The sequence below is a fragment of the Taudactylus pleione genome, unplaced genomic scaffold, assembly GCF_031769625.1.
Source record: "Taudactylus pleione unplaced genomic scaffold, aTauple2 ptg000487l, whole genome shotgun sequence".
Classification (NCBI taxonomy): Eukaryota; Metazoa; Chordata; class Amphibia; order Anura; family Myobatrachidae; genus Taudactylus; species Taudactylus pleione.
The window spans coordinates 1,914,655-1,939,165 of NW_028284889.1; the positions used below are offsets into that span (position 1 = coordinate 1,914,655).

General features: G+C 43.1%; 1 protein-coding gene across 1 annotated transcript in view; it reads left to right on the forward strand.

Annotated features, from left to right (window-relative positions):
* Positions 1 to 24,511, forward strand: part of REPS2 (RALBP1 associated Eps domain containing 2) — a 222,393-nt gene that overhangs the window by 135,399 nt on the left and 62,483 nt on the right. Inside the window, exons 13-16 of the mRNA XM_088449558.1 lie at positions 4,051 to 4,090; positions 5,130 to 5,266; positions 13,741 to 13,802; positions 23,331 to 23,411. Coding sequence (XP_088305684.1) covers positions 4,051 to 4,090; positions 5,130 to 5,266; positions 13,741 to 13,802; positions 23,331 to 23,411 — 320 coding nt within the window. The remainder of the gene's footprint in view (positions 1 to 4,050; positions 4,091 to 5,129; positions 5,267 to 13,740; positions 13,803 to 23,330; positions 23,412 to 24,511) is intronic.

Consider the following 24,511-nt stretch of genomic DNA (forward strand, 5'->3'; position numbering starts at 1 on the left):
ACTGACAAACAAGAACAGATAAATCACAAATAAGGACAAGGTGCCTCTAATTAAACCAGCGATATTTAATCCAGCTACTGTAGAACTACAAATCACAGTATGCCCCGATAGCAGTTTTTGTTTGTTACCCTCAATTCTTCTTTGAGAATTTTGTAACTTTAAAAGCACCTTGGAAAAAAATAAAACGAAAACATGTTTTATAGCTCTTGGTGCTATCATGTCTAATTTGTATTAGGGATGTGCAGGCTCGGAAAGGTTCAAGTTTGCACGCCGAGTTCGGATTTTTCCCTCCAAAAAAACGGAACTCAGACATAGGCAAAACGTCATCTTGCATGGACGAACATCATCATTCTTGGACTGAGTTCTGTTTTTTTGGAGGGAAAAATCCGAACTCGGCGTGCAAACTCGAACCTATCCGAGCCTGCACATCCCTAATTTGTTTTTGATAAGCAAACTTTATACTAAAACTGTTGAAGGATGATATTTCATATAACCTGAGCAGATCAAATAACCTATGCGCCATTTATCACTGGCATTAAGTATGTGCATAGAAAGTGTTATCTGTTCACAATAACTAACACTAAAGTAAACTTTTCTTATAAGTTATAGATTTTGTTTCCCATCTAAAGCACATGAAGATGGGGGTGTAGTTGTTAGACTGCCGGACGAGATGCCCACAGTCTAAATGCCGACGGTTCAAGCCCGACACGGGACTTAAGATAGGCGTCGAAATACCGACGCCTATCTTAATCCCAACACCGGAATCCTGACAAAAGCCATTCCAATCAAGGTAAGTCCGGGATGTCGTAGTAGTTAGCTGCAGGGGGGGAGGGTTAGGTTTAGGCACCCCCCTGGGAGGGTTAGGGTTAAGCTAGAGAAAAAGGGGGGGTTAGGGTTAGGTGCCATTGGGGGGGAGGTTAGGCACTCCCCTGGGAGGGTTGGATTTAGGGTGCAGGAAGGGGGGACTAGGTTTAGGCACCCCCGGGGGTTAGGTAGCAACCCGGGAGTTTTAAGGTTAGGCACCACCAAAGGAGGGTTAGAGATAGGGGGGTAGAGGGGAGGGTGGATACATACTAGCCGGCGTCGGGATTTACTCGTGTCGGGCTGTCAGAGTCGGGATCTGAACAGCCGCCGGTATTTCAATCCCATTCCTGAAGATGATCTAAATATTAAAATAGACTATTTTGTTATCTAACAAAGTTAAAGACATACAATTATTTGGAGTTACTACCAATATAGCCCCTTAAAGATATTAGTAGCCCAGACCAAAGTTAACATTAGTGGATATACAGCTTGGGTTAAAATCTTATGCTCAAATTTAATATGTGAGCAAAATATTATAGTTATGTATGTAAAGGTTTGCACAAGCTGATTAAGTTACAGTATAGTATTCTAAACTAAAGTTGAGTTTAGTATTCTATTTTTTCTTTTTAGTTTGAGCCAGGAGAATTTGAGATCAACTAGTAACAAGTATAGATTGTCCTCTGGATTAGCAGGAGGCTAAATTAGAGGTTCATTAATGTTGTGTCTTTCAAGTGTGTCTTTTTTACCTTAAAATGCTTCTCATTGGCTCAAGCAGCTTATGCTGATTAAAATGATATTCAGCATGCCTATGTTCTGCGAGCAAGTGCGGGTGTATCTGCAAGGAAATCACTACGTTACAGTGTTACAGTCACTGATACTATAATGTAATGTTTCACATGCAGATACACCCGCACTGGCTCATAGAACATAGGCATGCTGCATATCATTTAATCAGCAGAAGCTGCTTGTGCTATCAATTTACATCGCTTTGTGATTCAGATGCATTTAAAGGTAAAACTTTGCATAAAAGAAGCTCGCGCTACCGAGTCACACCATATTAGTACAGTAGATGTAAACACATTCATCACGTCTCAGTGAAAGCTGCCTGTGACCCCTGTCTGAGCCGTTGAGACAAAAAAAAAATATATATATATTTTTTTTTAAAGTACAGGACTCACACACATACTGTACTGTAATTATTTAATACTTTATTACACATTCTTCTACAGCCCTGATTCCATGACCAAAATGATACAGTGTACTGAATCACAGCTTCTGTCAGTCAATCATCTGGTGGTGATACAAAAAATGCATTGGAAATCTGATGCATGCGCTGTGTAGTTTAGGAAAAGTGACACCTGGTGGACAAAAAGTTGTATTGCACATTATTACTTTTTTCCTGTGCTATGCTACGTTCCATTATGAAACATTCTGTGTGGCGCGACTCAAGGCTATTGTGTGGCGTGAGATGCATGGCGCGCTACATGGCTGTATGGAGCGACAAACTAGCTGCGCACATCTGTACAATTAAGTATTTTTCTAAATATTATTTTAGCCTATACTTGCCTACTTTTGAAAAAGCATTTCAGGGAGATTGTGAAAGCAGCACCTATGAGCGCGGCGGTAAAGTAGACGTGTACTGCTACATCTGAGAGGCATGCCATAAAACTGACTTACATCCAAATGTGAATGAGCCCCAAAGCAGTTAGTAAGATCTATTTGTTGATGAAAACCACACCGATACTTAAAAAAAAAATGCATGTAGCCATAGGGATCATTGTGCCTTATAACCAATGCAGGGAAATTATACTAATGATCACATTTGAATGTATATATCTCTGTTTTTCATATATATATATTTATATATATATATCTGCTTCATAATGGGGTTAAGGTGCAATCAGGGATATTATTAGACTCTTCAGGGAGTCAGGGAGATTGCTACTATTTCAGGGAGTCTCCCTGACAATCAGGGGGGGGAGAATTCAATTCAATGCGATGTTGAATAGCCACGGGAGGGAGCTCCCGAAGCTATTCAATATACTGCGCTGTTTGGGCGAGCTAAGGATTTCTTCTTGCACCCCCCTGGGGATGCGAGGAGAAATCTGACAAAAGTGCCAGGCGCGCAGCTGTTTTACTGCTTAACGTGGCGATAACAGCCGCGCGCCCGGTACTTTAGTCAGAGAATGCCGGTTCTTACGCCTTAACAACCTTGTTAAGTCGCGAGAACTGGCTTTCTCCGACCTAACATCGCACTAAATTGAATAGCTCCGGGATCTCCCTCCACGCTATTCAATTCGCGTTGAATTGAATTCCCCCCAGGGAGAATTGGCAAGTATGTTTTCTCCTAATGTGCATAAGAGTACTTACAATATAAAAACACTATCTGAAGGCTTGGATTGAAAGTCTAGATCAAATGTGTTTTAAAAAATAATATATTTATTTCATAGTCACTAAGGACCACAGTGTCTGCACAGTGGACCTGATTCAGAGCCGAACGCTCTGACCAGAGCGCTCACTCTGAATCAGGGCCCTCCTCCCTCAACTTGGAGCGGCCTCATGGACGCTTGCATACCACCCACAGCTATAGCGAGCGTCCATGATGATGGTCGCGACCATCGGGCTTGCGACGAGACCCTTCGGTAGGGTCTCGGTGACCACAAGCCCTGGAGTGATTTTGGCTCTATCAGAGCCAAAATCACTCCCACTGACATCACTAATGATGTCAGTAGGGCCGGACTCAGACAGTAGGCGTTCCCATGGGAACGCCTCCGTCTGGCAGCCACGCCCCCGGCACACCCACCAAAGGGGGCGTGCTGTCAGTCACCATCGACAGCACGTCCCCTTTGGTGCGAGACCCATAACGACGGCTTGGCCATCGTTATTCGGGTCTTGCGCATGCGCACGACGGAGCTCCCTCCGTTGTGCGCATGCGCAATTCGGCGTCCTGCGCTCGCGAGCGGGTCTGAATCAGCCCCAGTGTCTGCAATTCAGCAGACAATTCCATGTAAATATTTTTATGTTAATTTTAATTGCAGGGACTAATGTGAATGACTAAAATATTCTCTGTAAAGTGTTACATAGTCGGCACTATATAAATAACTGTAAATAAATAAATTCTATTTCCGGTAAATATGAAACGGCAGAATAAGATCTGTGAGTGGAAGATTTTAGGTGGGAAGAAATAGAGGATTGTCTTGATGACACAGAGGACTGATTTAATGGAATGTGTTTTGTTTTTGTCAGCTGCTCACCAGGAACCATACAAAACTAGGCCAAGATCTAGGTAACATTTTGAATATTTATATACATATTATTCAATATGTCAATGAAAACATTATGTATAAAAGTAGATTATGTACACTAAAATCACAGATTGTTTTTAATTCCTCACTTGGGTCATTAAATTAATGTTACGAAATTGTAGTAAGTACACGTTATGGGCCTGATGCATTACGGAACTGTGGTTATGCACGCAGTCCCACTGCAAAAATATGCTAATGAATGCTATCGCAATGCCATCGCAGCCTAAGATAAGAACGCCCACTTCACCTTACATACATCTGTAATACTTTGCAAGTCTGCAAAACCATCGGTAACAACAAGTACCATCGCAGCCTCACGCACACTTGCACAAATTCTGACTTTACTCAGAAATTGCTAACTTCATCACACGCTATGAGTACTAGGCTGCATATGGCATCGCAGTGGCTAATTTATGCACGCCTCTGTAACGGCATTGAAACGCACTGGCAAACCTGCATGTCGCCGACCACCCCCGACACCACCCACAAACGCTCACTTCCTGTCAGTCACTCAGCGATGGGTCTGCGTAGTCACTGCAATCGCAGTCCAATCACAATGGAGCCTACTCGCACTGCGATGCATACGCATTCACAGTGCACAATAATCAGCCATCTGCATGTGTAATCGCAGTTGCCATCGGTAATGAATCAGGCCCTATATCATGGTGTCACCACAAATCTGATACTTTAACGTTGTAATACATTGGCTGCATGAGACTGATATGACAACATCTCCCATGCTAAAGTGTACAGTAATATCTGCTGGTCTATTATATATTATGTAGTATATTACATGTATTCTATTTACTGACATGTTTTTGTGATTTATATATATATCTCGCTACATATACAAGGCTTTATTCAGCCAACCCAAAACATCATACAAAACATGCTCAGAAAGGATTTTTCAGATCATTATGTGAATTATTATTTATTCCTACATTATAGGATATCTATAAGGTTCAAAGATTTGTTAGTCTATCAGGTACGTTGATATTATCTTACTAATGTTTTACCCAGATCTTACTCCAGCACGTCTATTAAAGAAACAATGAAGAAAATTGAAGAACCTCCCACTCCACCTCCAAGACCGCAGAAAACGCATTCGAGAGCTTCTTCCTTGGACTTGAATAGAATCATTCAACACCATTCTCCAGGTAGTTATAGCTTTATTTACTTTCAGGAAACATCTTGCTGTGTCTCATATATCTTTCTAGACTATCTTCTTGTTAACATCTTAAGCTGGCCACACACTAGATGAACTTACATCCAACCAGCCAACTAGTTGATTGGTTGGAATGAAAATCTGGTAAGGTATGAAAGCAAATGACAATCAGCAATTTGCTCCCAAATGCCGGTAAATGGACAAAAAAGGCTGTTTGAACAAATTGTTTAGTTCAAACATTTAACAAACTTGTCTAACGACCATTTTTATCTGTTTTCTGGCATTGTCATTTGCTTTCATGCCTTACCAGATTTTCATTCCAACCAATCAACAAGTTGGATGGTTGGATGAAAGTTGGTCTAGTGTGTGGCCAGCTTTAGACTTCCTAGAAAAAAGCTCATTCAATCAGTTGATTGAATTTTTGGCAAAACCTTTTTTTCCGAAACATGGGGATTGTAATTTCTCTTTAAAAATTATGAATTTTGTTACCTACATGATGGTTGGTATCCAAATAGCCCCGAAGTGCCGCCCGACGTCTGCACTTATCATGGGTTTTTTTCGGGACATGAAGTGACGCTTTTTCATCGCCGCAGAGGAGAAAACACATAGGTCGGTGAACTTATTACGGATCTTGTGTGTTTTCGGCCGAAATATCCTATTATCTCATCCAAAATAATAGGATAGGGAGACAAAAACATAGATGGAAAACTGGAATAATCTGCGAAAAATCCCAGTTTTTCGCCGATCGCGGCTATTTGGATACCCCCAATGCCTGTTATTACCTTAACTGTGCTCATTCTATAACAACATATTTTGCAAATTGGTACTGTAGATGATGAATGTATAGTTGGGTAGAATGAACGACACATCTATCCAAATTTATCGCTAGCTATTCAACATTTGTGTAATCATTGACATTGTCTTGAATTTTTAAACATTGCACCAATACTATAAAATAAACAAATGATGTTGCCAAATAGGCTACAAACTTACTAAAATGTAAATGAAACCTGACGTTCCATCAAATTCAATCTCAACTTCATGAACTCGAATTGCAGTGGTATAATGTCTTTGCTCCTGCAGAAGTAATTGTGATCACAGCAGACAGTGTAAGAGCAGAAATTCTTCTATCAAGCAGCCAGACAAGATTAGACCATAATTTACTCTGTAGAAATCAGTAGTTAGCTCTAATTCACCTTCAATTAACATAATTACAAAGGGTTTAGTAGAAAAAGACATCTACATGTGCAATCAGCATATATAGCAAACACAAAACCCCATGGCTTAAAATGTGTATAGCAATATCTTGGTATTTTGAATTGTGCAATTCATAGCTAGCAGATTAGGGTTAGGCTTCCAAGCATTCGGCCGCAACAAGTTTTGCATGTATTACTACAATTATGTATTCAAGAAATAATTTAGCTTAAGGAAGGATTTATTGAAGGTCAGTTTTATAAAAATTGACGGGGTATATATATATATATATATCTATTTATATATATATATATATATATATATATATATATATAAATATAAATATATAGTTCAATGAGAAAGCAGTAACCAGACTGCAGAGCAGAGGCCCTGATTAAGACCTGTTCGCTAGGATGCGTTCACACGTAGCCTGCCGATGTTTGCAATCTGCGAATGCGCATAAGACGCAGTGCGCATGTGCGAAGCAGTCCATGCCATCGCAATGCGCTCGCACACTGTACACAGACGCCCCGCTAGAATGAGTGACAGGACGTGCCGTTTGTGGGTTGTGACGGGGTGGCCGATGGAAACGGGGGTGTGGTGGTGCGAATGCTGGTGTGTTTGTGCGTCTGAACGCCATTTCAGGGGCGTACATAATTAAGCCGCAGTGTCAGCATACACATCACATGGCTACATTACACACAGCAGCACTCGCAGTGCTTGTGGTAGGGTATGGTCTGCCACAAGTGCTGTGTATGGGTCCGATGTCACTCGATATTACCGATTGTTTCATACACTTCCTGGAGATGACGTGTGATACTAAGGGAAAGTGGGCGTCTTGTGACAGGCCGGTGGCCGTCTAAATACATATCGCGATCGCACGGCAAGACGTAGTGGGAGCCAGTGCAATATGGGAGCAGTCTAGCGAGAAGTACAGGGATCGGACTTTCTTCTTGCTGGAAAGCTTGCCACTGCGCCTCAGGGATGCGATACGGTCGCTGCTTTACAACCACTCCTTCAGTCATATTTATCTTGTGCTCTACTAAGGCAGTGCGCCCTGGCAGGGAAGAAAACTAAGGCTTCCCCTTCTTTTCGCGGTTTTGCGGACAAGGCATCCGCCAACGGAACTTCTGTAGAGCAAAGTGAACTAGAGTGGCCCCCAGGAACCTGAGGTGTGGCGGTTTCCAGCACATCCATGGCAACATCTGTACTGGGTATGACAGCTTTGCAAATATTTCTGTCTGGCCGTAACCGGGCAAAGTGTTGCGGATTTCTTTCCTCAGACATCAATTGCGAAGAGGTTCCCTCTCCATAGAGGACTGGCCGTGCTTTTCCACTCTGCTCCCTGTTCAGAGGTAGGGTCTTGGAGACTTTACATTGGCGTTGTTTCTGTGGTTCCTTTAAGAGTTTAAAAAATCCTGGGAAATTGCATCCCAATATGATAGGATAGGGGCGCTTAGGACCAATTGTAATTCACATTTAACACAGAAAAAGAAAACACTGCTGCTTTTTACAGCTTTTGCACAATGCATAGCACATTACAGTGTCCTTAATATAATGGCAGTTTTTCTGGTTCGCCAACCATACTCACGTATACCGAACGCAGCTGCATATTCCTTGTGAGGTCGCAGCAAACTGTTCATAGTCCTCTGGAAGGTTGCCGGAGCCCCATGCAAACCAAACAGCAGCATTTTATACTGAAACAAACCTTCTGGGGTAGAGAAGGCTGTTTGGCCTTAGCAGCCTCAGCTAAAGGAATCTGCCAATACCCTTTTGTCAAATCTAGGGTGGTAAGATTCTGGCTGTTTGCTAAATTCTCCACCAGCTCGTCCACCTGGGGCATCGGATAGGAATCAAACCATGACACTTTATTTAATTTGCAAAACTCATTGCAGAATCTTAAAGCACCTGAAGGCTTAGGCACTAAAACTATGGGATTATTCCATTCGCTATTTGATTCCTCTATGAGCCCTAGGCGCAGCATTTCCTCTACTTCCTGTTTAACCGCTGCCGGCTTTGCCTCGGGTATACAGTATGGCCTCTGTTTTATTACCACCCCAGGAGGAGTAACTATATCATGCTGGATAATTTTGATTTTCCCTGGAGTGGCAGAGAACACATCTTGGTGCCATGCTACTAAACTCACCGCCTCCTGTTTCTGGCAGGGATTAAGGGTAACTTCAATGGGTACCTGGCATTCCGGGGTTTTCTTGGTAATCAAAGAGGGCTGACCAGTGCTCTCTTTCCATGGTTTTAACAGGTTTACATAGTAGATTTGCACTTCTTTCCTTCTACCCTCCTGTCAAACCTTATAATTAGCAGGTCCCACTGCCTTTATAACTTCATAAGGGCCTTGACACTGTGCATACATTTTGCTTTCAGTGGTGGGTACCAGAACCTTGTCTCCCGGTTTAAAAGACCGATTAACTGCGGTCACGTCATATCGTCGTTTTTGCCGCTGTTGTGCCATATCCATGTGCTCGTTTACGAGTGGCGCAATTTGCCTTAAACGGCCATACAATTGGGTCACAAACTGAATGATGTTAGCCTCTTGGCATGACTGTTGTTCCCACCCTTCTTTCAACAGATCTAAAATCCCTCTAGGTTTCCTCCCATAGAGGAGTTCAAAGGGACTAAGGCCTTCATTCAGAGGCGGCCGTACGGTCTACGACCGCACGGCCGCCTCGATGTTTGTCAAGTGCGCATGTGCACGAGGGAGCCGGCTCCTTCGTGCACATGCGTGAGACCCGCTACGACCGACAGCGCCGGTCGTAGCGGGTCTCTTTCCAAAGGGGGCGAGCTGTCGATGTTGATTGACAGCTCGCCCCGTTTGGAAGGCGGGCCGGGGGGGTGGCAGCCCAAACGGAGGCATTCCCATGGGAACGCCTACCGTTTGGGGGAGGCCCCACTGACATCACTAGTGATGTCAGTGGAGAGCTTCCGGCTCTGACAGAGCCAGAAGCTCTCCGGGGCTTACGACAAGTGAGACCCTACCCTAGGGTCTCGTCGTAAGCCCCGATGGTCTCTGACCAATGCGACCATCACCCTAGCAGTCGTTAGAGTTGTGGGTGTAAACCCACAGCCTAACGACCGAAACAGAGGCGGGCAGTCAGGATGCAAGCGGCCGCCCAGTTTCTGAGCGACCGCTTGCATCCTCCGACCGCCTCTGAATGAGGCCCTAAATCCCGTAGAGGATTGGGGTAAATCTCGCACTGCAAACATTAAGTTGGGTAGGAGTAAGTCCCAATCTCGCTTTTCCTCAGAAACCGCCCTTTTTATCATTTGTTTAAGGGTCTGCTTAAAGCGTTCAACAAGCCCATCTGTTTGCGGGTGGTAAACTGAGGTAGTAATCCTATCCACCTTTAACAGTCGGCACATATCTTTCATTAGTTTAGAGACAAAAGGGGTACCTTGGTCTGTTAAGACCTTCTTTGGTATTACCAAGCGGGTATATAGCATCAACAATTCCTGGGCAATAGTGCTAGATTTCATGTTACGTAGCGGGATGGCCACTGGGTACCTTGTGGTATAATCTACCACCACTAATATGTATTGATGCCCATGAGCAGATTTTTCCACCAGCCCTATCAGATCCATACCAATTCTCTCAAAAGGTACGCAAATGACAGGGAGGGGAACCAAGGGTGTCTTCTGACAGACTGGACATTCCTGACAATACTTTTTTTACTGCTGATTGAATGCCAGGCCAGAAGAATCTTAACTGAATACGCTGGAGAGTTTTCTCCTCCCCCAAATGGCCATCCCACAAGTATGAGCTGCCCTTAACACCAACTGCTCGTGTTTCCAGGGAACCAAGAATTGGTCTACTCTCGTACCCTGGAAATAGGTTACACGATATAACAAATCATTTTTCAATGCACAGTATGGTATACCTTCTGCTGGTAAAGCATGTAATACCATTAATCTCTACAACATTTTCAAATGCATTTATCAAGTTCCCATCATTCTGTTGATCCTGGCCAAAGTCCTGCAAGGACACTTCCTTGCCAATGGGAACCCACTGTGTCTCGGTCTCACTCCCCTCTGGTTGCTCACTGGCCAAGGAGGGCGATACAGTCACCAAACTTTGGGAAACAGCAGAGCTTGGCTCCTGGGACACCTCTGATGTGGACCTTCTGCTGCCATCATGTCACGTAACCACCTCTTGTAACAACGGAAAGTCCCGACCTAGGATCAATGGGTAGGGTGGCCTGACGGCTATCACCTTCAGGGATCGCCCTTTGATCACTATTGGGAAGTGCACTCTGGGACATTCTTCTACGTCCCCATGTACACATATAACCTTTACCGGGGGTAGCACCTGATCAGCCCCAGGTGGAACCAGGTTGGCAAAGATGATGGTTAATTCGCTGCCAGTATACTTTGTTTGTACTCTTCTTTCCTGATGATTTTTTAAGAGTATCTCTGCTAGAAACAGTATACACGTTTTTCCTGGCTAATAATAGATCTTTTTCTTTGTATCCTCTTGTCTTAAATTTGTACATCATTGAATCCAAATCCCTCTTCATTGTTTCCTCATTGCTAGTTATTATTTTAACCCTCAATAGCTGGGAATAGGGTAATCCTCTTCTAGCTGCGGGTGGATAATAACTACTTGCCTGTAAAAGTGTGTTTCTATCCATTGTTTTTTTTATAAATTGCTGTAGAGATCTTATTTGTTTCCACTGAAATCATGACAACCAGAAAAGCAATTTTCTCTTGACTCATGTTATGAGTAAATTTAATAGGACAGTCCTATTGATTAATGTTCTCTATGAGGGTGCTAAATTCTTCTAGAGTACCACTCCAAAATAGGAGCACGTCATCTATGAACAGTGTATAAAAAATAATTTTATCCTTTACTTCTTCATTGTAGAACATTTTTTCTTCTCTGTGAAACATATAGGCATTTGCATAGGCTGGTGCCACATGAGTTGCAGAGCTAGGTTTTTCCCACAGTGGCAAGGTTTTACCCATTCATTTGCCACAAAATAAGCAGGCGCTGTCTTTTCTATAGAAATTAATACCACTTTTTTTTCTCTCAGCTGCAGAGCAAGCCAATTGTTTTCTAAAATCGTTCTTTTAAGAAAAAGTTGTCTGGACTTGCTTAGAACCTCTTGGACAACCGCCCGTAATGACTAATTAAGCAATTGGAAGTTTCCAATTAGCTTAATTACAGTAGTCCAATAATTATAGGTAATTTTTGCCTCATATTACCCCAAATTATTATTTTTTTTTGTTAATTAAAGCATTTATTAAAATGAAAAAAAAAAATTATAATTTTTTTAGTTTTTACAATTTTTGTTTAAATTGGCCTAAAATTAACCTCGCCCCTCACCCCCAAAAAAATAAATCTATCTTTTTTTTTGCATTTTTTGTTTAATATCTTTGTAGTTAAACAAAATTTGTTTACTATTTATAATTTTTCAACTTTTACAAAATGCACAAACCAACCATTTAATGCATTTTTAAAGAACAATATTTTTTCTTTGGGACAGTAATAAACATTACTACTATTAACCATTTTTTTTTTACTTTTTTAGGGTTCAGGCTGTTGTTTAATGTTTTTTAAAAAATTTCCTGTGGGTTTCACCGAAAAAAAAACGGAAGCACACATAGCTGTGGTAATTGAAAACTGGTCTAGCTGGTCACATTAATTTTTACCAGTAAAATGAAAGCAGCCAATTAAATATGCCCAATAGGAAAAGTGTATTACTGTTCATATGTTCATTACAGATCTCAATATGTGTCCAGTTGCGCATTACTAGCAGATGAATACATATTCCTGGTGGAAAAATTGTGCAAGTGCATATATTTGACTCACAATAACATATATATAATGTAGTTGTAGTTAATGCCAAGTCAGCATTACCCAGTTTGGTCGCAACATATTAATTTAGTGAATAACAGATAACAGGTTCTGTACAGTTAGAGTATTAATAAATGCAAAAACTGCATCCTCACTATGAATGAAGTATCAGCTAAAAGCAGGCAGCTAGTACTGCTAATCGCCTTCATCATCATGGAGTCTTGCTACACCAGCCATCCACCACCAGTAACAGATATGCTTATACATGTGCTGTACAGAAACATGTATGTTCTACTCTACATGAACCCTATATGTCAAAATAAGTGCTTTAAACAGAGGAAAGGTTTCTTGATTATTACAAACCAACCATCTACAGATGTGTCCTCATACGGTACATCTAGCCTCCATGCGTGTTAAACAGTCCTTCTAGTTGCACCTCCGTAGCACCGAGCATCTTTTCGTGTGACTTTATACCATGGGTCTTCAACCTTTGGCCCTCCAGCTGCTGTGGAACTACAGATCCCAAGATGCTCTGCCACAGTTTTAGCATGGTGTTACATCAAAACGATGGCAGGGCATGCTGGGATGTCTAGTTCCACAGCAGCTAGAGGGCCAAAGGTTGAAGACCCCTGCTTTATACCTTCAAATGCCTCTTATTTGCAGTGATGCTAATTGATAGCACAAGCAGCTTCTGCTGAATAAAATGAAATGCAGCATACCTATAGTTTGTGAGCGACTGCGGATATATCTTCGTGTCACCGGCTATGACACTGTAACGTAGCGTTTCACATGCAGACACACCCGCAGTCACACAGAGAACATAGTCATGCTGCATATCATTTTAATCAGCAGAAGCTGCTTACGCTACCTATTTGCATCACTGTGCGAATAGGACACATTTGAATGTAAAAAGTTGCAAGAAAAGACACTTATATAATATATATATATATACTGTAAAGCATTGTGCAATATGATTGGCGCTATATAAATAAAAAATAAAATGATAAGCCTCAGTAATTCCTGCTCATCTTCTAGAAACATAAAACAAATGTACCTTAACTAGTTAAAAAAATATATATATTTTTTGTTAATTAAAGCATTTATTAAACGAAAAATAATTGCTTTTTATAATTTTTTTGTTTTTAAATTTTTGATAATTGGCCTACAATTAACATCCCCCCCCCCCAAAAAGAAAAGTTTATTTTTCTCCTTTTATTTGCATGCATTGTTTAATATCTATGTAATTAAACAAAATTTGTAATTTTGAAATAATATCTAAATAACATACCTAAATGTATAATTATGAAATAAAAAAAGTTTGCTCCAATAGTCTCCAATGGATGCTTTGTGTACTCTTTGTAAAGTTCAGAATGAGCCAGGTGCAGGCAGTGATTTCACTATTTTGGACACAGTACACCTGTCTCCTCAGAATAGGACTAATACTGTTTTCTGGTTTTATATAGCTCTTCGGGCTGGATGGATACCACCTCCACCTGCTCTGCCTCCAAGACCATGTGTGTCACAGGTACAATAAGTGTTTAGTAGTCATCAAAGTCAATAGAATGGCACTTTTTGCAGTTAATGTCCATTGTAAGTTATATTTACTACATATGTATATTAGCAATAGACAAAAGTAATGACTTACAACAGGGGACCTTTGGCTACATATAGTAACATTATATGTACCTGTGGCCCTTCCAACCATGAGTAAATTTTCCACTTGCTAATGATTACATTCCAAAACACCAGAAGCTAATTGCAAGTGACATTTTGCTGTACCATTCATCCTACCCACAGCTGTTTACCATTTTACTATTACACTAGATAAAAGACATAGGATGCTACACTTTACCAACATGTCCTGACCAATAAAACTTTTCATAATTGCACTGTTTGTAGAAATAGGTCACTACATCTAGCCAACATGCCATGACACATGAACATTATCTTTTATTACACTCATGCAACATGACCTGTATGCTGGACTTCTTCATTAAATAACACTACTGTATTACACTTCATGCAGAAATTGGACACCAGGCAGCACAGACCATGGCTACTAGACATCACCCTCATACAATTCTAATACATACAGTTCTGCACAATCTACAGATATTTATCACTACAAATAATATTGCATACTTTATTGACATAGGGGGCTACTACAGGTGAACACCACAGATTTATATTATGTGACCGAAGCAGAACGTTCGACACAGAAGTTAGTAATTACCTTGCTGTATGCTTATACTGTAGGGCATATTAATGCCTGCTCATACTGTACATACAAGTGCGGGCAATACAAACCTTTGCCAGAGCCATTGCATTAATCACATATTGGACCGTTAAACGATTAGCCCTGTCCAAGAGACCCAATCCAAAGATACACATTTCAGGGGACGAAAGGTGGATACCACGTTCCGTGTTGGCGACACAGTTGGTGACTTGGTACCAAAACACCTGGACAGCAGAACACTCCCAGAGGAGATGCCAAAATGAGCACTGGGGAGTAGAGCATTTAGGACACCAATCAGAAGCTCCAGATCCAAATCTACTCAATAATAAGGGTTACACCCTGTGTAATGAAAAAAAATTGTATCTGTTGAAATCACACTGCAGAGGTGGCAGACACAGGACTATTCAACATTAGAGACCACTCTTCATCATCTAATGGACCCAAATCATCCACCCATTTAAGTCTAAGTGGTGCTAGGGCGTTATCAGAATTAACGGTAAGGAGGTAGGAATACATTAGAGAAATCAATCTCCTACCACTAGTCGCTTGCAGGATAGCCCTAACAGGATCAGGAGTAAATTGCGGAGGGCCAGAAAAAAACTGGACGGATAGGGCACGTCGAAGCTGTAAATAGCGGAAAAACATAGAATTCGGGACCCCAAATTCAGTCCTAACAGTGTCAAAAGTTTTGAAGACCCCATCACTATACAACTGTCCGAGGGAGAAACCCCCCCTCCTGGACCACAAACAGCTACAATCTAATAGGGCCAGCTCTCCAAGAGCGGAAGAATGCCATAAAGACAAATCGGGATCAATACCTTCCGCCCCCACTAAAGCACGGGCCTGTTTCCACAATATATGAGCCTGTGTGACCAATAGAGCTCCCCCCGTAGGACACCTGTCATCAAGTAAGAGTTGCATAGGGGAACGTCTACTAGAAACAGTATGTCCCAAGAAAGTAGGCAAATCCTGGCTTTCCTCACCCAAAACCCACCCCCGTAGATTAACTAATTGAGAGGCCAAATAATAAAGGCGAAAATTCGGCAATGCTAGGCCACCCAACGCTCTAGGTCTACATATGGTCTTCAGTTTTACTTGAGGACGTTTTTCTGCCTAAACTAAAGAGGAGATATAACTATCAGTCGAAATATACGAAGAGAGAGATATACAGGGACCTGCTGAAAAACATTCAAAAATTTGGGGAGAGCAATCATTTTTACCAAATTCACCTGACCTGAACGGTCAAGGGAAGTTTATTCCAGACGTGCAGCTTGGATCTCAAGAAGCCAACTTGTGGCTGGACATTAAGTGGGACAAAGTCTGACATAGATGACGTTACCAAAATTCCCAAATATTTAAACCTGGAGGTCCATTCTAAGGGAGTATTCACAGCACCAACCGGAGTGGAAGGACCATGAACAGGAAGAATGGAAGATTTGTTCCAGTTAATGTGCAGCCCAGAAAACCGTCCTAAAGAATCCACCACGGAGAGAAGGGCAATCAAAGACTCTGATGCATCAGACAAGAATAACAGCATGTCATCCGCATAGAGAGCCACCTTGTCATCCCTTTGCTGTATCTGAATTCCCCGTATTCTGGGGTGACTTCTGATAAGACATGCCAAAGGCTCTATGGCCAGGGCAAAGAGAGACGGAGAAAGAGGACAGCCCTGTCTAGTACCCCTAGAGAGGTGAAAAGGAGGAGAAACATATCCATTAATACAGACCTGCCGTAAAGGGGAAGAATATAGTAATTTGACGCAAGCTATAAATCTAGGTCCCATACCAAAACGAAGCAGGATCTCCCAAAGATAGTGCCACTCTACAGAATCAAAGGCCCTGGCGGCATCCAAGGATACCACCACTGCCCCGTCGTCCACAGAGTCCGCCAGCTGCAAAATCGAATATAATCTCCTAAGATTTTGTGAAGTAGACTTCCCTGGCATGAAACCAGTCTGGTCAGGATGCACCGACTCACCAATTACCTTATTAAGCCTAAGTCCAAGCATTTTAGCCAATATTTTAATATCCGTGGAAAGGAGGGAGATCGGCGATAAGAGCCAGGATCAAGGGGATCTTTTCCAGAATTGGGGATCATAACAATAATGGCCTCTGACATAGAACGGGGAAGAGCACCTACGTCACACAGTTCATTAAAAAGGTCAAGAAGTCTGGGGAAAAAGAAAAGGGCATGCTTCTTATAGATCTCAATAGGAATCCTATCCACCCCTGGGGCTTTACCCCCTGGAAATGAAGAAACAGCCATCCCAATTTCCTCTACGTAAATGGGGAATCAAGGAATGCTCTGCTGTCCTGGGAAATGGATGGAAGGGATATATGTCCCAAATATTCAAATAATTCATCTAAAGCATAGTGGGCCTGGGAACAATAAAAACTAGCAAAATACTCATAGAACACATTCGAAATAGCAGGTGTAGAGGAGTGCAAATTACCTTAGGAGTCCCGAATTTGAGCTACGACCGTGGCGGGTCAGACCTCCCTAGAAAGATAAGCCAGGAAAGCCCCAGATTTATCCGAATATGAATAATAACTATGCTTAACAAATAGCAGACATCTTCTGGACTTATCTAAGAGGAAATCAGATAAAAGTTTAGCGGCCTCCATATATGAGGATCTAGCAGTAATAGAACCAGAGGACAGATATTGCTGTTCAAGCAAACTACAACAATTTTCCAACTCCGCTTCTTTTTTTCTTATGGAAAGTTTTAATACTTATCACCCTACCAATTAAAGAACCATGAAGGACAGCCTTAAAGGCATCCCACAAAATGTCATAGGAAGCAGAACCAGTATTCTCAGCAAAAAAATCACTCCATTGGGATTCCAATTCCGAGCCAGCACCCGTTAATGTAAGCCAAAAAGGATTAAACTTCCAAAAAGTGACTTCGTGGAGCAGCAACATCAATAGTCAGTAATAAAGGGGCATGATCTGACACACCATGGGACCGATACTCCACCCCCACAACCTGCGGGACCAGCCGTCTGGATATCAGAGCAAGATCAATCCTAGAAAACGAATGATGAGAGGCCAAAAAGCAAGAGTATCGAGCCAAGTGAGGATGCCGAACTCGCCAAACATCCACCAACCCAACCTCATCCACTAAATTGGCAAAAGAGTGAGGGGAGGGACCAGACACATTCTAACTTTCACGCCACCTATCCAGGGCAGGGTGTAGCACATTATTAAAATCCCCTACACAAATAACCGGGGTATCAGGGGATAAGGAAATAAATTCAGACTTTTTCAGGACCTCACTAGTATAAGGAGGGGGGAATATGAACCGCAAGAATATGGAGTGGGGAGGAGTGAATAGAAGACATATCTACCCAAGGGGTCAATTTTAACTTCATCCAGCACAAAACCTAGGGATCTACATACATGGACTGACACACCTCTGGAATACGAGAAATGTGTAGAATGATATGCCCAGCCTATCCAAGGTTTACACAAAGCCAAAACTTTCCCACCCACTAAATGTGTTTCCATCAAACAAATAATATCAGCCTGAGCCATTTTTACCTGAGTCAAAACTAAGGAGCGCTTGAACCGGTCATTGAGGCCCGGACATTCCAGGAGAGAATTTGGAGAGGGGAACCTAAGCTAGTAGACATCATGGGGTTAGCCACACACCAGAGGGGAGAGCAGATAAAGACATCTGAGACAGCACAGCAGGGGGCACCCAGTGAGACATGACAACAGTACATAATAGAGAACACAGTAGAAGCTGAAAATATAATAAATAAAAGTATAATAGTTTATAATAAGACATTGCAATGGCGTAAAATAAAAACAGAAAATAAAGTCCCATACAATAACCCTGAAAGAAAACCCGCAACCCACCCTGTATATCCACCCGAACCAGATATACCTAAATCCCTAACCTACCGACTACTAACCCCGAAACGAAATACCCAATAAACCTCTTTTTTATTTTTTAAAGAATAAAGAGTAAGAGAGAGGGGTGACAATTCTTATACCAGTTGGAGTGTCGGCCAGGCCCAGAGCAGAATTGCCCTCCCCGGTACCAGCACATAAGACTACAGTATGAAACGGGTACCACAACAATATTAAAACTTGGAGAGTAACTAAGAGCAAATCATCATCAGATTAACTAAGAAACAAGCATAGCTCACGGAATAACAAGTCCAGGTCAGTCTGGAGGAGCATCGTCACCACGGCCCCTAAGATCCAGCCACGACGAAGCTTCACGTGGAGAATCAAAGAAATGAGATCGTCCATTAGCCACCACATGCAGACAAGCAGGAAATAACATGGCATAGGAGAGGCCCAGATCACATAAGCGACGTTTAATCTGTATAAATTGGGACCTAGACTTCTGGACATCCATAGAAAAATCCGGGAACAATGCGACTCGATTTCCATTATATTCCAAAGGACCACGTAGACGAGCCAATCAAAGGATCGAACCTCTGTCCTTGAAATGCAGGATCTTCGCAATGAATGTGCGAGGGGGAGCGCCAAGAGGTAGAGCCCTACCAGGGATACGGTGCGCCCTTTCTACCGCAAGGTGGGCAGTGAAATCATCCAGGCCAAAGGTGTCCACCAATCATTTTTCCAGAAAGGACTCCGGTTGAGAACCTTCCACTTCTCGGGTAGACCAACAAAACGGATGTTATTTCTGCGAAGTCGGCCCTCAATATCGGAGATTTTGGTGCAACAGGACACCATCTGGGACTCCAAGGCTGAAAGCCGTCCCGCAACCGGAGCAGTGGTATCCTCTAATGTGGAGATACGAGTCTCAGCCTCACCAACCCGTTCTCGCATCGTCTGCATATCATGACGGATAAGGGAAAGTTCCACTTGCCGGACAGCATTTTCTCTGAAGAGGTGATTGCCTGCATTAAATTATGCATAGTGATCTCAGGCGCCAAAGGAGGGTCCTCAGGAGCAGGCGGAGAGGAGGGTTGAGATGAATGAGACGGTCCCCGAAGAGCTGGATTCCGTAGCCCCACCAGTTCCAGAACGGGAGAACCTCTCCAGCCACGCAGCGGCCGACTGCTGGGAGTTTTTTCCCAATCCTTCTAAATCGCAGGCACAAATTCAGAGATCAGGTAGTGGAGAACAGTGCAGGGTGGCAGCCAGCTACTGGGTTCAGAAGGAGGAGGACTGTGCAGAAAGGGAAATTACCAGAAATATATGAGTGCAGAAGATGAGGACACAGTGAGACAGATTCAGTAACAGACAATGTCAGTCCTCTGACCCTTTCCCTAAAGCAGAGTCCAAATCCAAGATGGCGGCCAGACCAGGCAAAGTTTACCCTGGAGTTTCCAAATGTCCTCAGAGATCCAGGGAGAGGATCAGACACCTCACCAGCCTCCCAGGATGCCAAACAGCAATGTGCTGCGCCCAGCATTGAGGACAGGAGCCACTAATACAGCTGGAGCCGGATCCAAGATGGCGGCCGCGATCGGGAATTGCGGGTTTGCAGCAACAAGCAGGACACTGAGCAGAGAGTGTGAGAGGGTCCCTCACCTCCCCAGCCCCCAGGGCACCCTCCGGACAGCAGAGGAGACAGGCGCTTGAGCCAGGAGCCGCCACAGACGCCAGGGGGGCGAATGGCGCCCGCGACCAGGAGATGCTGCAGGGAGAGAACTTCAGCTCCCACAGCACAGCAGCCAGCGCACCCAGACCGACCTTAGGACTCCAGGAGCTGGGAGTGGTAGGTACTGAGGGGTATACCACTGCCAGGGACCGGGTACAGGGATCAGTATGGTGTTTTTAGGATATTAGGGCCTGGGAGCTACAATATCAGCCTCCTACATCCAGACCATCCAGGCCACGCCCTATTATTATCTATTTCATAACAAATTCTCGTAATGTCTGATGGTTAACTTGGATGATATGTTATTGTTAACATTTATGTTTGTTTTATTTTATGACCAAATCTCAGTAAAAATACTGAATTAAAAAATAATACATAATTCTCAATCATCCATTTGATGGACACTGGACAATGGGGTATTTGGACTTTGCTGCGCCCGATAAGCAGGTCACTGCCCTCAGCCTGGGTTCCAATGTATGGACTGGTGAGTTAAGGAACTGAGGTCAGGTGGAGTCCAGTCAGGAAGGGGCAAACTGGAGCGTAGTCGTCAGAAAAGGGTCATGACCAGGCGGCGGTGTGTTACCGGGGGGCGAGCAAATCAGGTCAAAGGAATAGACAAAGTCAGAACCAGGAATCACTAATAACAAGTACAGGGAGTTTACTGAAAACAAATGCTGGAGCTAGGTTTGGAGCCTAACACACTTGGTGCCCCTGAGCCTTTAAATTACAAACAGAGCGGCACAAAGGTGAATGTCATGGACCTGCAAGTGTCAAAATATTTGGTGGATTGGACCTAGTACCCAGGTTGACTGCTGAGGTTACTACGGTGATGGTGAGGTAGGAATCATCAAGAGATGTCAGCAAACCATGGTCCAGCTAATTTGAGGTCTCATATAAACCACAGGAGTAAATCAAGGAGTATCAAAGTCTATACACTGGGAGATCTCTATAGATTGCAAGCAGGGCCTTCCTACCTACATATCTGTCTGTTATTACCCAGTTTTGTTCTATTAATGTTTACAATTGTAAAGCGCAATGGAATATGCTGCGCTATATAAGAAACTGTTAATAAATAAATAAAATATACACTGGGAGATCTCAGAATAACCACAGGGTCACAAATAAAGGAGTCACACATAAAGCTAAGGTCAGGAAGCCAGGAGATCACATACAGGTAACTGGAGTTATGCAGGGGGAAGTCACGAACAAGCCGGGTCATATACAGGATCAAACCGAGTATGCACATATGTTTCCACATGCATGTATCTTCCCATTTGTGACTGTTTTTAAATTATAGCAGCAATTTCTGTTTTAGCTGTGGATTTTATTCATGTACTAATTTCTATATTTACCACATAGACCTAGATATGTGTATCCTTTGCTATTTTCAGTGGTTGCCCTTTGTAAGAGGTGTGAGGTCAGAGCACCGCTTTCTTTCCTTCTGGACCTTCCACTAAATTCCAATTTTTCTTATTTTTTTTTCAATAAACTTCTTTATTAAGGTATTAACACAGTAATGGGGGAAGTAGGAATCAGCCCAAGGCTGGGAAAACAAAAGCCAAAAGGGACAGGTGTGATGCAATAGAGAAATATAAATATATCAAACATTAATACAGTTCAGAAAAACAGTATTTTGTGCAATAACAGGATTTCTAGAACAAGTTAAGACGAGAATACATACAATAGGAGAGGGGAAGAAGAAAAGAAAGGAAAATACGGAAGACCTTTTTATAGAAAGGTTGCAAAATCCTTGGAATCCTCTGCTTCCGATTGCAAGTTTTGGAGGTCATATTCCCAACTTCCCCTTCACAAATCGGGACCGTTGGGAGAAATGCTATTTATAGAGGTGTGTTTAAAAATATACAATAACATTAGCAACTTTTCTGAACTGAGGATTTTAAATTTTCTAACTTATTGATTTGTCCAGTTGACCTAGGCCAGTGGTGGCGAACCCTGTCACTCCATCTGCTGTGGGACTACATATCCCAGCATGCCCTGCCACAGTTTTAGCATTCCCTAATAGCAAAACTCTGGCAGTGCATGCTGGGATATGTAGTCCCACAGCAGTTGGAGTGTCTGGGTTTGCCACCACTGACATAGGCTCAGGGCCGGCTCCAGGGGTTGGAGCACCCTGTGCCGGCTCTCTACAGTGTGCCCTAACGACGCGCGTGGCTGTACTGCGTGTGACCAAAAGTGGGGCATAGGCCACGCCCCCTACATGGCGTTATTTGGAGGCGCTCCCGCATGGCACACCTCCAAATAACGTCAGGCTGGGGGGAGCCTCACCAGCTGGGCTTCCACCAGCCCTCTCCCGTCACTGAATGGATGCTGGATTCGGCATCGGTGGGGACACCTAACCTCCCGATTTGACCACCCACGGGCCACTTCAGCCCACGAGTGGAACAGCAGAACAGTACTGTCCCGCTGAAATCAGGATGTTGGGGAGGGGTGCGCCCTCTATGGGTGGCGCCCCTGTTCAACCACACTGGTCGAACACCCCTAGAGCCGGCCCTGCCTAGGCTATTAGTTACAGGCAAAAACACAGACATTTAGTAAAAGGGACAGATATTGTTGTACTTGTGCCATTAAATCTAAATTAACTTGATGGAATTTTGTAATCATCAGTTTAGATGACATAAGGGGTTATTCATGAAAGCTTGGAGACTGATAACATTGGGAGAGATAAATGGGTCTATTTACTAAGCCTTGAATGGAGTTAAAGTGAGCGGAGATAAAGTGCCAGCCAATCAGCTACAAACTGCCATGTCACAGGCTGTGTTTGAAAAATGACAGGAGCTGGTTGACTGGTACTTTATCTCCGTCCATTTTATCTCCATCGAAGGCTTAGTAAATAGACCCCACAGTACCAACTAGTCAGCTTCTAACTGTCACTTTGCAGGCTGTGTTTGGAAAAATGGGTGTTAGGAGCCGATTGGTTTGTACTTTATCTCTCACAATTTAATCCTGCTCCAAGCTTTCATGACCATATTCTCTTTGGGTGGTCATCTGCAGACACCATCAGGCACCCCATGCAATCTGGTCAGTTTACCTGAGAGCCCAAGTAAATTGGCAGCATATGTTACTGTATGGTCATCTTTAGGAAATACATCCTGGCTGCGACATACACTGCATCACAGAACAGTTATATTTTAAGCCTTTACATTACTACTGGAAAGAATGCGGTGATAGTTTATAGCAGGAAGTATTATACTGTATACTGTATCTCTTGGCAGATTCCTTACCAGGCCACTAACACAGAGCAAAAGATACAGATACAAAAGCCGACTTTTGCAGACTTCAAGTCACAAGACCAGGTATAGTAAATGCATTGCTTATTTTTATTCAGCCTATGCTTTATTCCTATTTAACATTTTTTTCCCCCAAAGAGGAACAATCTGTCAAACAGAGATTTAACTAAATGATGTCACAGAAATGTATAAAGTCTTTTACATGGGTCAGTTTCAAATGCATCGTCATTACCCTCCCCGAGCTGAACAACATAATATGCATCATTGCACAGTGTGAGGCAGGACCATCATGACGTGATTACATCCATCCAGGAGTCTGGCCTGGTGGACTCCCCAAAATTCAGGAGCTTCTTGAATATGTATATGTGTGTATGTATATGTATACTAGCTGAAGTACCCGGCATTGCATGGGTTTAAATCTTGAAGTTATTACGTTAGACATCCCAGACCAATTGCCACTACTCTGAAGTTTTCATCCAAATCCATCCAGTTGAAGGCCCAGAACAGGCTCCCCGGGTCAAAGTTCTGCCCACCGTACGTCAACAGGAGGTCCGACCGGGACCTCAACACCCAAGTATGTCTTCTGGGATCTAGTGTTACCATTCTGTGAAGTTTTCATCCAAATTATGTGATGCCTTCCAAATCCATCCAGTGGAAGGCCCAGAACAGGCTCCCTGGGTGCTCAATGCACTCCACTGTAAGTTTCGACCAGGACCCCAAACAGCCCATTGCATCCCAGACAAATTGCCACCCCTCTGTGAACCTTTCATCCAAAATCCATCCAGTGGAAGGCCCAGAACAGGCTTCCCAGGTCCAAATTCTGCCCAGCGTCCCCGGGTCATAGTTCTGCCCAGCGTACACCAACGGGAGGTCCGACTGGGACCTCAACCCTCTAGTTTATCTTCTGGGATCCAATATTACCACTCTGTGAAGTTTTTCTCTAAATCCATCATGTATATGTAGAGATGCACTAGATACACCAAATGCAGCTAACCACATGTTGTCTGAACAAGCATAAAATATTAATAACAAATATTAAACCAGTGGAGAGAGGTGTCCAGTTTGAGCACTGTATATATTACATACATGCAGTGGCGTAACTTCATCCCAGGTGCCCGGAGGCAAGATAAATGTTGGTGCCCCCCCCCCCAAACTAAAATGTACCA